At 44.2% G+C, this 15,060-nt stretch overlaps 1 protein-coding gene across 1 annotated transcript in view; it reads right to left on the minus strand.

Annotated features, from left to right (window-relative positions):
• Window positions 1-15,060, minus strand: part of LOC119932856 (V-type proton ATPase subunit S1-like) — a 49,706-nt gene that overhangs the window by 29,715 nt on the left and 4,931 nt on the right. Inside the window, exons 5-7 of the mRNA XM_038751978.1 lie at window positions 10,806-10,956; window positions 7,261-7,312; window positions 4,670-4,755 (exon numbers count right to left, since the gene is read on the minus strand). Coding sequence (XP_038607906.1) covers window positions 4,670-4,755; window positions 7,261-7,312; window positions 10,806-10,956 — 289 coding nt within the window. The remainder of the gene's footprint in view (window positions 1-4,669; window positions 4,756-7,260; window positions 7,313-10,805; window positions 10,957-15,060) is intronic.

Genomic DNA, 15,060 nt, shown 5'->3' on the forward strand with positions numbered 1-15,060 from the left:
TGTAGACGGCACTACCATCCTTCCCGTCTCACAAGCCCGCAACCTTGGTGTCATCCTTGACTCTGCTCTCACGTTCACCCCTCACATCCAATCCGTCACCAAAACCTGCCAGTCTCACCTCGCAACATCGTCAAGATCCACCCTTTCCTTTCCATCCAAACCACTACCCTGCTGGTTCAATCTCTCATCCTGTCCCAACTGGATTACTGCATCAGCCTCCTCTCTGATCTTCCATCCTCCTGTCTCTCCCTACTTCAGTCTATACTTCACGCTGCTGCCCAGATCATCTTTGTGCAGAAATGCTCTGAACATGTTACTCCCCTCCTCAAAACTCTCCAGTGGTTACCAGTCAACCTACGCATCAGGAAAAAACTCCTCACTCTCGGCTTCAAGGCTCTCCATCACCTCGCCTCCTCCTACCTCACCTCCCTTCTTTCCTTCTACAGCCCAGCCCACACCCTCTGCTCCTCTGATGCTAACTGCCTCACTGTGCCTCATTCTCGCCTGTCCCACTGTCGACCCCCAGGCCATGTCCTCCCCCTGACCTGGAATGCCCTCCCTCCACACATCCACCAACCTAACTCTCTTCCTCCCTTCAAATCCCTACTGAGAGCTCACCTCCTCCAGGAGGCCTTCCCAGCCTGAGCCCCCTCTTTCCTCTCCCCCTCCCCATCCCCCTGCCCTACCTCCTTCCCCTCCCCACAGCACCTGTATATATGTTTATACAGATTTATTACTCTGTTTATTTTACTTGTACATATTTACTATTCTATTTATTTTGTTAATGATGTGCATCTAGCTCTACTTCTATTTATTCTGATGATTTGACACCTGTCCACATGTTTTGTTTTGTTGTCTGTCTCCCCCTTATAGTGAACCCGTTGTTGGGTAGGGACCATCTCTATATGTTGCCAACTTGTACTTCCCAAGCGCTTAGTACAGTGCTCTGCATGCAAAATATTCATTCATTCAATCGTATTTATTGAGTGCTTACTGTGTGCAGAGCACTGTACTATGTGCTTGGGAAGTACAAGTCTACTGACTCTACTGTGTTGTACTCTCCCAAATGCTTAGCAAAGTGCTCTGCACCCAGAAGGAGCTCAATGAATGCCATCGATAGATTGAAATATAAGCAAAGACACCTAGAATTAGCCTGTCCCTTAAGAAACACCTAAACATTACTGAGTTACTCTGTCCTGCAGGCTAAGTCAAAGAAGCTAGTCTTCCCACTACTCTAAAACTCAATAAACTTGGGCTATTCTGGACAATGGGAGCCAGAAATTTACAGTGAAAGAACTCTTGTGGCGTTATCTCTTCCCATTTCACTGCAGGGGAAACTTGGGAGCCATAAACACAGGCAGGCTGGAGAAGCAAGGTAGCTTAATGGAAAGAACATGGGCCCGGGAGTCACAGGACCTGGGTTCTAATTCAAGCTCTGCCACTTGCCTGATAAGTGATCTTGGCAATTCACTTCATTTCTCAGTCCTTGGTTTTCTTCATCTGCAGTGATTCAATATCTGGTCTACTTCTTATTGAGACGTTGAGCCCAGCTTTAACTACCCCAGTGCTTCATACAGTCCCTGGCACATAGTAAGTGCTTAGCAATACCACTGTTCTTAATATTGTTATCAATACAAAGCCAGATGATTGATAACCAGTGGTGTTTACTGAATGCTTACTGTGTGCAGAGCACCGTGCTAAGCACTTGGGAAAGTATAACACAGTTGGTAGGCATGATCCCTACCCACAAAGAAATTACAGTTTACAGGGGGAGACAGATATTAAAATAGATTAGAGAGTATATGTATATGTACATAAGTGCTGTGAGGCGGGGGTGAGTATCAAAGAGCTGAAGGGGCACACAGTCAAGTTCAGAGTCAACTCAGAGGAATGTGGATAGGGGAAATAAAAGGCTTAATCTGGAAAAGGCTTTTGGCAGAGATGTGATTTTAGGAGGGTTTAGAAGGTGGGGAGAGTGGTGGACTGTCAGGTACAAGTGGGAGGGAGTTCCAGCCCCAGGGGAGGACATGGGTAAAGAACTGGTGATGGGGTAGATGAGATCAAAGTACCAAGAGTAGGTTGGCAGTACTGGAGTGGGTTGGGTTATAATGGGGAATCACCAAGGTTTAGATAGAAGGGAGAGAACTGATTGAGTGCCTTAAAGCCAATGGTTAGGAGTTTCTATTAAATGCAGAGGTTAATGGACAACCATTGGAGATTTTTGAGGAGCAGAGAGATGTGGATCAAATCGTTTTTCAGAAAAAGTGATCTGGGCAGCAGAGTGAAATATGGACTAGGGAGGGGAGAGGTAGGATGCAGGAAAGTCAGAGAGGAGGCTGATGCAATAATCAGGGTGGGAAATGATGAGTGCTTGGTTCAGCATGGTAGCAGTTTCGTTGGAGAGGAAAAGGTGGATTCTAGAGATGCTGTGGCTATAGTACCAACAGAGGTTCATGAAAGAGAGAGACAGAGTTACAGAGTTGTGAGATAAGGAAGGATGGTGGTGCTGTCTTCAATGATAGGAAAGCCAGAGGGAAAGACAGGGTCTGGGTGGGAATCTAATGAGCTCTGTTTTGGACATGTTAAGTTTCAGGTGTCGGCATGACATCCAACTAGATATGGAGGCAGGAGGATTTGCTGTGTGATCTAGGACAAGTCACTTAACTTCTCTGGGCCTCAGTTATCTCATTTGTAAAATGGGGATTAAGACGGTGAACTCCATGTGGGACAGGGACTGGGTTCAACCTGATTAGCTTGTATCTATCCCAGAGCTTAGTACAGTGCCTGGCACATAGTAAGTGCTTAAATACCATTAAAAAAAGAAATATGAAACTGCAGAGAAGGAGAGTGGTCAGGCCTGGAGAGGTAGATTTGGGAATCGTCCATGTAGAGATTGTAGTTGAAGCTATGGGATTAAGTGAGTTCTCTAAGGGAGTGGAGAATAAAAGGGGACCCAGAACTGAACCGTGAGGAACCTACACAGTTAGAGGAGGAAGGCAGAGGAGGAGCCTGCAAAAGAGAATGAGAATGATCTCATTGCAGTATGACTTCCCTTACATGTTGCGCTTCTTTGAGTGACACCTCTTCTTCATTCTCATTTCCTCTTCCCAAACCAAACCCTCATCTAAAAAGATAGACCTGCCCTTACTCTCTCCGTCTGTCACTGCTCCCAGACTGCATGGGATTCCATGGAAACCACTCATCCTGTTCTGTCATCAAGAGCTAGTGTGTTTCTGGAAGGCTCAAGAAAACAAGTAGCTGAGAATCAATCTTCCCACACACAAACAAAGAGAAATAATAGACATAAGAATGTAAATAAATTTCTAGGACTCGACCATGAGAAACCTGGGGGAGATTGTGGAGGGTGGAGGGACTGTTGGTTTTTAGAAGCCTGTCATTCCCTGAACTATGGCAGATAAATGACTAATATACAGTAATAAGGTTCAGTGAATCTGTCTCGTTCAAAATGATTTGGAAATTATTTGGAGTGTTTTCAAATGATTTTGATTGAAGGATGATTACAATCCCACGCTGAAGAATTCTGGGTGAGCTTAGAGTGGCTGCATTTTTTCAAACATGGTCTTGCTTCTTTCCCCTGGACTGTGTGCCTAAAAGTCTAAAAATGTTCCATCTTATAACTTTGATTTCTTCCTCTTAATTGAAAATGAGCTCCCGCCCACACTGAGGTAGAGTGTACACAGTTCCAAAGTCAATCAGTAAATCAATCAATGGTATTTACTGAGTGCTTACTGTGTGCAGAAAACTGAACTAAGTGCTTGAGAGTACGATACTTGGGAGAGTTGGTTGAAGTGATTTCTGCCCTTAAAAGAGAACTCCTGAGATTAGGTTATGTGCCTTGCTTCTGTTTCACTTTCCCAAGCATATATTTACAGGGCTTTGCAAGCAGTAGGTGCTCAATAAATATTTTCGATGACTGTAAACTCAATGCGAGAATGAAACGTTTCTGTTCCTTGTTATATTATACTCTCCCAAGTGCTTAGTAAAGTGCTCTGTAAGTGCTCAGTAAATATGATTGAATGAAAGATTGAGTTTCACAGTAAACCCAAGCCATCAATCAATCAGTGGTAATTTTTGAGCCCTAGCAGCCTCAAGGATGGGACATTCTTGTTAAGGATTTGATTTCCTAAAAAGCCTAGTAATAAATTTGTATTTGCTTCCCTCTCAAATGGACTATCACTGCACCCTTTTGAACGCTGCCTCTAATCACTTTAGGCATAGGGTCCCTAAATATGGGAGACTGCGTGGCCTAATGAGAAGAACTCAGAATTTGGAGTCAGGGAATCTGGGTCCTAGTCCTAGCTCTGCCTCTTGCCTGCTGCATGAGCTTGGTCAAACATTAACCCCTCTGTGCCTCAGTTTTCTCACCTGTAAAATAGGGATCATATCCCTGTTCTCTCTTCCTCTTAAACTGTGAGCCTCTTGTGAGCCAGGGCTTAGTCTGATTTTATTATCTTGTATTTATCATATAGTGCTTGGCATATAATAAGCGATTAATAATTAAAATGGCATGTAGAAAATCTGGCATTCTTAGTTGGTGCTTTCCATGTGGTAGACAAAGAAGGTTTCATTTTACTCAGACATTGGAAATTTTTCTTAAGACTTCTGTACATTTCTACAGCTCCTTTAAAAAATCTCTCATAGCACTCACCCTTGAAGATCTCACTGCAGTGTAGATAGCAGAAAATGGAGCTCCTTGATCCTGCAAGATAGTGGTCAGTCTTCTAATTACTCTGTCTATAAAACAGAGGATGATGGTCATTTCCCTTCCCATATAGACATTAAAAGGATATTGTTAGAAACTCATCATGTAATCCAAAGATTGGGGCTATCCTGGGGGCTAGTGACCCTCCGAGTCAAGCTGAACTCTCTGCTGACAAAGGAAACATAGTCCTGAAGAACCAGTAACTTGAGTTTATAAAGAGGTCCATTCTACCCTTTGTTCTTTACCTACAACTCTAAGGTCAGAATCAATGCTAAAGCCAAACTTCTTCCATGCTGCAGAGGCCCAGTCTTCATTCATTTATTCATTCAATCGTATTTATTGAGCACTTACTGTGTGCAGAGCACTGTACTAAGCGCTTGGGAAGTACAAGTCAGCAACATATAGAACATATCTTCCTGGTCACCTGGAGCTGACTCCGGCTGGAGCTAAGGATGGGGAAGGCTGTTTGGGCAGAAAGGGACAGCTGATATCTGGGATCAGTGGAGGCCTGAGTAAACATCTGCAGATGAAATGTGGTCTCGGAGCTGGGGGACATAGCTGATGACCCAAACTGAACCCCATACTTCTGTTGCTCTGCAATTTTACTCCAGATAATTCAAATTAGAGGGTGACTGTGAATTTAAGGATCCACCAATCAGTTGACTCCCAGCCTCATGCTCTTTCCATTAGATAACACTGCCACCTCTCCCAGAATCCTCTGTAGCTACAGAATGACCTCCGACACGTCTCTCACAGCCCGAGGTAGGGCTGGGGTGGCTGGTCATCCTCTTTATACAGGACAGTTTTCATCTAGGCAGTTCTCCATCTGTTGTTTATACAGCACCAGGTGCCTTTATGGCCAGCATTTTTATTTTCAAACATCCAAACTACTTTTGCCTCAGCTCTTGCTGTTGAATGCAGTGGCTTGGAAGTGAATACTGTGTTTATAGGAGCCTGGAAGGGGATCCAGAGGCTCCACATGTGGTAATTCACCTCTGCTGCTTAGGGAGTCAGCAAAGTGATGTCCTGTTTTCTTAAGTGCTGTAAGTGGCCACACTGAACGTCACTTTTACTCACTTTCCTGGAATAAAACCATTGTTGACTCTTCAGAAGCACAGGGGGTCAAGTAGGAATTCTTAGCTTACTTGGTTGGGCTTTGAGAGTCTTTGATCAATCAGTGGTGTTTATTGAGCACTTAGTTTAGGCAGAGCACCATAATAAGTGCTTGGGAGAGGAAAATAGAGTAAATGAACATGATCCCTGCCCTTTCACAGTCCTTGCAAAGATAGAGGGATTATCCCCTACACCCCACTATCAATCAATCAATCAATCAATCAATCGTATTTATTGAGCGCTTACTATGTGCAGAGCACTGTACTAAGCGCTTGGGAAGTACAAATTGGCAACACATAGAGACAGTCCCTACCCAACAGTGGGCTCACAGTCTAAATGGGGGAGACAGAGAACAGAACCAAACATACCAACAAAATAAAATAAATAGGATAGAAATGTACAAGTAAAATAAATAAATAAATAAATAAATAGAGTAATAAATATGTACAACCGTATATACATATATACAGGTGCTGTGGGGAAGGGAAGGAGGTAAGATGGGGGGGGATGGAGAGGGGGACGAAGGGGAGAGGAAGGAAGGGGCTCAGTCTGGGAAGGCCTCCTGGAGGAGGTGAGCTCTCAGCAGGGCCTTGAAGGGAGGAAGAGAGCTAGCTTGGTGGATGGGCAGAGGGAGGGCATTCCAGGCCCGGGGGATGACATGGGCCGGGGGTCGACGGCGGGACAGGCGAGAACGAGGTACAGTGAGGAGATTAGCAGTGGAGGAGCGGAGGTTGCGGGCTGGGCAGTAGAAGGAGAGAAGGGAGGTGAGGTAGGAGGGGGCGAGGTGATGGAGAGCCTTGAAGCCCAGGGTGAGGAGTTTCTGTCTGATGCGCAGATTGATTGGTAGCCACTGGAGATTTTTGAGGAGGGGAGTAATATGCCCAGAGCGTTTCTGGACAAAGATAATCCGGGCAGCAGCATGAAGTATGGATTGAAGTGGAGAGAGACACGAGGGCCCCCACTGGGGAGGCTACCGGGGTTCTGCGTGGCCAAGATTTCCAGAGATCTCCCTGCAGCCCTTTCCCTCAAGTCAAGATTTGGGAGCCTCGTGGTTTGAGTCCCCGCCATGACCCCGTGGGGCCTCAGTCACGTGCATGACAGTGTGGTGACAAGGTCACAGAGAAGACATCACCAAATCCCATAATTGCTCTCAATCCTCTTAACGTTTCCAGGGCACTGTGATTGTCTCTCCTTGCTTGGAGGCCAGCTTGGAGTGCAGTGGCCTGAGTAAAGATCAATTTTCCATTAGACTTTGGTCAAGTCTGGGGAGCTTAGTGATAATAACTTCAAAAATGATGATGGTTATCTGGAATTAACTTTTAGAATGATCATTAAATGGAGTCCACTGTTTTTAAAAGAGGAAGATAATTGTTTTTTCAAGAAAATAATTGATTTGTACGAAAATGAAAACATGTGTTCCTGACATTTCAAGGAATTAACACTCGTACTTCGTTTCTCCTGAATTGGTTGATGGCCCTTTTATCATTTAAAAAAGAAAATCATGACTAACTCTCAACTCTGGGAATGTTGTCTGGTAAACAAGTAGTTGTTTCACTGAGGCTTTCAAATAACTTATGAGGTGAAGATAAATTAGTTAGCATCCCATGACAAGAGGAGTCAACTGTAACTATAGTTACCAAGAATATCAGTGACCTCTGCTTTCTGGAAGAGCCTCATGATGATCTATTTCTTCAAGGAAGTTGTCATTTGAACACAATCAAGGGCAATAGGTTAGGGAATGAATTCAAGAACAAATATTTAAATATTCAATATTCTTTCATCTTATTTTTCTCCATTCAACCCACTGCACATTTAGGTGCACATTAGAATAAACAGACATAAACCCTGCCTGATTTCTAGGTTAATCTAGAGGAGTTGTTAAGTCAGGGGACAGGTGACATTCTAGAGTTCATAGGTGATGACTGAGTTCTTTCAGTTCTGACAGTCAGCCAGATCACTGTGGAGTAACCCTACAGTGAGATTTAATGATAACCTCCCAATTCAGCAACTATCATAACCTCTCTCCAAATATCCTGCTGCCACAGTTGGAGGTAGGATAGCCAGTGTCCAAAGAAACCGGATCCAGAGAGGCACCTGGTGGAAGTCTGCCTATCTCTGCTTGAGTCTGCTGAACCTAGGGTACCCTGCCCTGCTCCCCAGTTGCTCCACTGTGCTTCCCTTCCTGGTCCCTATGAATTTGGGTGTCCCTTTTAAGTCAGGGTACTTATCTGTAAAAGCCAAGTTGGAGAAGGTTTGGAAACTGAAAATAGAAATACTGGACATAAAGGCTTCAGTTGCCACATGAGGGCTGGGCAGGAGGCTGACAGGTTAATTATGGTATTTGTTAAGTGCTTACTATGATACTAGTACTAGACACTGGGATAGATGCAAGATAATCAGGTCTGATTCATTCATTCAATAGTAATCGTATTTATTGAGAGCTACTGTGTGCAGAGTACTGTACTAAGCGCTTGGGAAGTACAAGTTGGCAACATATAGAGATGGTCTTTACCCAACAGTGGGCTCACAGTCTGATGCAGTCCCTCCCCGACGTGGGGTTCACAGTCTAAGGGGTTGGGAGGACAGGTATTCAATCCCCATTTTACAGATGGGGAAACCAAGGTAGAGAATAGTTAAGTGACTTGCTGTAGGGCTCTAGAATTTTCCTAGGTTGCCCTAGGATTTTCTTTTCTAAATGATGAAGGGGCATCAGCTAATTCAGGTAGGGAAAAGCCAGGAATAGAACTCAGGTCTTCTGAGTCTCAGGCCTGTGCTCTTTCCACTAGACCATACTGTGTGTAAACCAGACTGTCTGGTAGAAACCCAGAGGAGTGGTGACCCTGTTTTTCCAGCCATCCTTCCATTTGCAATTAAAACCTCATCACCTATAGCATCAAGCACCTATGGCATCGGCTTCAAATCGAGAAGCCAGGGGTGTGATGCTGTGTCAGAACTTCAGTTTGTTGTGGCTGTCGCTGGACATTTACACAACTTGACTTCATTTGCGGGCCCCATTCTCGGCATTCATTCATTCATTTGAATTTACTGAGCACTTACTGTGTGCAGGAGCACTTGGGAGAGTACAATATAGCAATAAACACATTCCCTACCCACAACGAATTTACAGTCTAAAGGGAAGAAGGCAGAAAATAAAAAAATGCATTTTCACATCCATGTTCAGGTTACCAGAACAAAGATCCATTGACTAGGTAGCCTCCTGGCTTATCCTGCTGCCCTTCCCTAATGTGCTTCTCAACCATGGCCACCTAGGGTCATGCTAATTGAGATTGCTCGGCCCCTCGTTTCCCCCACAGTACATACTGAGCCGTGACCAGAACATTTTGGGCAGCATGGCCTAGTGGATAGACACAGGCTTGGGAATCAGAAGGCCCTGGGTTCTATATCCGGCTCTACCATTTGTCTGTGTTTACTTGGGCAAGTCACTTCACTTTTTGCCTCAATACCTCAACTGAAAATGGGAATTAAGGCTGTGAGCCCCGCATTGGACTGGGACTGTGTCCAACCCAATTTGCTTGTATCTACCCCAGCACTCAGTACAGTGCCTGGCACATAGTAAGTGCTTAACAAATCCTACAATTATTATTATTCTTATTATTATGTTGGCGCTCCATATATTTCCAGTCATTATGATGTGCATACACAGAAACGGTCTGAAGCTATAACAACTTCTGGATAAAACCCAAATTGTGCATGAGCATTGTTTATAATGCAAAATATTTTGATAAAACTGGACTTCACACTTAAAAATTGAGGCACTTTTGTCCACACCTTGCCCATCCAGGAAGAGCCTACCTCTTCTGGGTCTCCGGAAAAAACGGAATTCACCTTATAGTCCAGAAATCAGTTTCCGACCAGGAGGTAGCAGACTAGAGTGGTCATTTTCCTGGGATCATACTAGGCAGCCTGTTTTTCAACTGGTCTGACCCCTGTCCTGTACGGGTCTGCCCCTTGTCCACATCTCTTCTGGTCTGGAACTCCCTCCCTTTTTATATCCAACTGTCCACCACTCTTCCCACCTTCAAAACCCTCCTAAATTCACATCTCCTCACTATTGGCTTCAGAGCTCTCCACCACCTTGCCCTCTCCTACCTCACCTCTCTTATCTCCTTCTACAGCAAAGCCCTCACACTCCGCTCCTCTGCCACTAACCTCCTCACTGTGCCTCATTCTCGCCTGTCCTGCCATCAAACTCTGGCCCACGTCCTACCTCTGGCCTGGAATGCCCTCCCTCCACACATCCACCAAACTAGCTCTCTTCCTCCCCTCAAAGCCCTATTGAGAGCTCACCTCCTCTAGAAGGCCTTCCCAGACTGAGTCCTCCTTTAACTCTGCTCCTCCTCCCCCCTCCATTGCCCCCACTCCCTCCTTCTGCACTACTCCCTTACCCTCCCCACAGCACTTGTGTATATTTGTACATATTTATTACTCTATTTTATTAGTGATGTGTATATATCTATAATACTATTTATATATTTTGATGGTATTGACATGTCTACTTGTTTTGCTTTGTTGTCTGTCTCCCCCTTCTAGACTGTGAGCCCGTTGTTGGGTAGGGACTGTCTCTATCGCCAAATTGTACTTTCCAAGCGCTTAGTACAGTGCTCTGTACACAGTAAGCTCTCAATAAATATGATTGAATGAATGAATGAACATTTTCTTCGAGAGGCTTTCCCTGACTAAGCCCTCCTTTCCTCTGCCTTTCCTTTTGCATTGACCCTGCACTTGGCTATGTACCCTTTAAGCACTTTGATGGTCATCCCAACTCCACAGCACTTACATACCTATCCTTATACTCTGCTATTTCTGCTATGGTAATCTATTTAATGTTTGTCTCCCACTACAGACTGTAAGCTCCTTGTGTGCAGGGCTCAGATCTACCAACTCTGTTATATTGTACTTTCACACGCACCAAGTATAGTGTTCTGCACACTAAGTGCTCAATCAATACTATTAATTGATTGCTTGTTCGGATGCCTTTATGTCCACCATTTTTTTGTTTTAACCTCCAGCCTCCCTCCATTTCAGTTCCTTTTGGAGAGTCCAACATCTCCATGGTGGTGGCTGGGATTATAGGGAACTGATAAGGGGTTGTAGTGCCTCTGGAGGAAAAGAAGAGCTCAGGGGTCCACACAGAGGTGCACTGGGCAATTAAACAGATTCCATGAACTTCTGCAAATAATCTTTTTGTGTGTGTCCTTAAGACACCCCGATGGCACATTGTGTTTCATTACTTTACGTGTGTTACATGCAACTGAGATGGGTGTTGGCAAAGGAGCATCTCTTAATCTTTGGTGTCACCAGTGGTCCCCTTACTTCAGATTTTCTTTCTCATTCCTAGACATATAATAATAATAATTGTGGCATTTGTTAAAATAATACTAATAATAATAACTGTGGTATGTGTTCATTGTTTACTATGTGCCAAGCCCTCTTCTAAGCACTGGAGTAGACACAAGATAAACAGGTTGGACACAGTCCCTGTCCCAAATAGGTCTCACAGTCTTAATTCCCATTTTACAGATTACTGAGGCACGGAGAAGTGAGGTGACGCCAAAGGTCACACAGTAGACAAGCGGCAGAGCTGGGATTAAAAACCAGGTCTTGCTGATTCCCAGGCCTGTGCTCTATTCACTAGGCCATGATGCTTCTCATTTGTTGAGTGGTTACTGTGTGCCAAGCACTGTACTAAGCACTGGGGTAGACAAAAGATTTGACACAGCCCTTGACCTGCATTAGGCTCACAGACTAAGGGGGAGGAAGATCAGATATTTAATCCCCATCTGACAGACAATTAAACAGAGGCATATAGCACATAAGTGACTTTCCCAAAGTAATACAACAGGAAAGTGGCAGTCAGGATTAGAACCCAGGGTTTCCTGACTCCCGGACCTGCACTCTTTGGACTAGGCCATGGTGACAGAATTCCATTCATTCATTCAATCGTATTTATTGAGTGCTTACTGTGTGCAGAGCACACTGGAAACTACAATACAGCAATAGAGACATTCCCGGCCAGCAACGTGCTTACAGTCTAGAGGAACTGGAAAGGTGGGGAAGGAGAAGGGAGAAAGGGAAGCAACAGTCAAAAGGGCTTAGAAGCATCAGTTTCTTTAGTTTCATCCCTTTCTTTCATTCCAGACAAAAACTAGGGCTAGTGGCAAGGCAGAGGTGGAGACACAGGAACATGGGGAAAAGATCAGTCCGCCAGAGGGTAGGAACACTTCATCCAGATTGCTGACATTTTTGAAGTGCCAGGTTCCAGACCCGTGTTGGTGGATAGGAGGCAAAGAAGGGAGAAAGGAAGCCTATTTATTATGCCGCTCTTGAAAACCTCAGCAGTAGCAGCTCCTTTTTGCTGTGACAAGCTCTCCTGCCCCCTGCTGTTGCCCGGATTTCGCTGCTGTTGTTGAGAGTGGGAGAGAGAGCAATAAAAAGGAAGATGGTTTATAAATCAGACTCTTAGGGTTGGTCCTGTTTGAGGAGGTGAGGACTTGGCCTCCTGTTTAGCGCTGTCCACCTGTTCTAGATGTTGATGTACTGAACAAAGCTCACTGAGCGTGCATATTAGAGGCAGCGTGGTCCAGTGGGTAGAGCCCGGGCCTGGGAGCCAGGAGGTTTGGGGTTCTAATCCCGGTTCTGCATAGAAGCAGCATGGCTTAGTGGAAAGAGCCCAGGTTTTGGAGTCAGAGGTCATGGGTCCAAATCCAGGCTCAGCCAATTGTCAGCTGTGTGACTTTGGGCAGCTCACTTCACTTCTCTGGGCCTCAGTTCCCCCATCTGTAGAATGGGGATTGAGACTGTGAGCCCCACGTGGGACAACCTGATCACCTTGTAACCTCCCCAGCGCTTAGAACAGTGCTTTGCACATAGTAAGCGCTTAACAAATACCATCATCATTATTATTATTATCTGGTTATAGGCCTGGCTCTGTCATTTACCTCCTGTGTGACCTTGGACAAGTCACTAAACCTTCCGGGGTCTAAATTTCCCCATCTGTGAAAAATAGGAATGAAATACCTGCTTTCACTTCTTCTTAGACTGAGCCCCATGTGAGACAGGAACTGTGTCTGATCTGCTTGTATTACATCTAACGCACGCTTAGTAGAGTGCTTGGCACACAGTCAACACTTAACAAATACCACAGTTATTATTATTAATATCAATAATAATAATACATCTACCCCACTCAATGCAGTGCTCAGCACATCGTAAATGCTTAACAAATACCACAATTATTATTATTATGAGATGTAGCATGGCCTGGCAGTCATGAAGTCTGGCAAAAAGGAACTTCGACAGGAAAAGAGGAAATTTGAAAGGGGTGACAAAGGAAATTGAAGCGGTTTTTTTAGAGGCAACAGAATTGTTCTAGGGATAGAGTAGGTTGTTGATACAATGTATAGCCCCAGTGCCACTGATTTCCTCTTGGGGATTTGTGGATTCTACTCTATGAATCCCTGCTGTGAGGGCCATAAACAGGAGTTGTTCTGACTATAGTCCTCAGGGAGATTGGTCAGTTTGGGGACTTCAGAGTCTGGGTGGTTCTTGAGTGCAGAAGCAGAAGCAGCGTGGCTCAGAGGAAGGAGCACGGGCTTTGGAGTCAGAGGTCAAGGGTTCAAATCCAGGATCTGCCAATTGTAGGCTGTGCGTCTTTGGGCAAGCCACTTAACTTCTCTGTGCCTCAGTTACCTCATCTGTAAAATGGGGATTAAGACTGTGAGCCCCCTTTGGGACAACCTGATCACCTTGTAACCTCCCCAGTGCTTAGAACAGTGCTTTGCACATAGTAAATGCTTAATAAATGCCATTATTATTATTATTATTATTATTATTATTATTATTATTATTATTATTATTATTCAGTTCAATCTGGGGCAATGGATCACGAGCTCAAATCCTTCCCTCTATTGCCCCTTATCCTCCTCCAATGACCCTAGGTCTGGAATGATTCAGGCTCCATTTGAACCACCCAGTAGCCCCTGGAAGAGCTGCTTAAATCAAAGATATGTGTGTGTGTGTGTGTGTGTGTGTATATATATATATCAAGGCAGATTTCTCTCTGTCTCTGAGGATATTTAAGGCATACTGTGACTGACTTTTAGCTTTGCCAGCTCCAGGTCATGAAACTCCAGAGTGTGGGCTGTAGTAGAAGTAGTAGTATTTATAAAGCACTTATTGTTTCAAAGCACTCTACTAAGTACAGGGGTACAGTGGTGGGAATCAGACATGGTTCCTGGCCCTCAGTCTATTCAGAATCATGAAGCAGTGTGGCTTAGTGGATGGAGCACAGGCCTGAGAGTAAGGAAGACCTGGGTTCTAATCCTGATTCCTCTACTTATCTGCTGTGTGACCTTGGGCAACTCATTTAACTTCTCTGTGCTTCAGTTACTTCATCTGTAAAATGAGGATTAAGACTGTGGGCACCAAGTGCGACATGGACAGTGTCAATCTGATTAGCTTGTATGTACCCCAGCACTTAGTACAGTACCTGGCACATAGAAAGCACTTAACAAATGCCATAAAAAATACCAGGGGAGCTTTCAGATCTGACAGTAAAGTAAAAACAAGCATTGCTCACCATTCTCAATGAAGGTTTGGGTAGGAGACTTGCCACTTTGTCTAGAAAAGGATCAGAATATTAACTTTACACAGAATTCCTCAACACGAATGAAGAAGAGGAAATAGTATTGATTTCCTGTAATCCATGCTTAAGACCAAGTTGATGTATATCATTGTGTTTATCATTGTGGGGTTGTTTTAGAATTTTCCAACCAGTATAATCTTGAGTTGTAAATTGGAAAGATTCAATTCATCCCAAAAAATTATTTTCATATTGTAATGATTTCATCATAATATGTCTTGTCTCTATCACCCTTTTCTCCCAATCTTTAGAAGGTTATTAATCATCAGAAGATCCCTGAGAAATAAGTGTGGATGGCGTTATCCCCATTTTTCAGATGAGGCAATGTATACTCATATACAAATTTGTCAGTCTTGTCCCACATGTATATAGGTCAACAATCAATCACTCAATCACTTCATCATTGGTTAGAGGGATCTTTTCTATGTTCCAAAAGGACCACGTCCCATGAGAGGACTTAGTAAATGTAAAATTACTTCTCTCTGACATTCTTGCTTTGATTTAAGATGGTCTCAAACTAGTTTAGCACAGGAACTGGGAATAAAGCCAGTGAATTTGGGAT

The sequence above is a fragment of the Tachyglossus aculeatus genome, chromosome 10 (assembly GCF_015852505.1).
Source record: "Tachyglossus aculeatus isolate mTacAcu1 chromosome 10, mTacAcu1.pri, whole genome shotgun sequence".
In the NCBI taxonomy this organism is placed as follows: domain Eukaryota; kingdom Metazoa; phylum Chordata; class Mammalia; order Monotremata; family Tachyglossidae; genus Tachyglossus; species Tachyglossus aculeatus.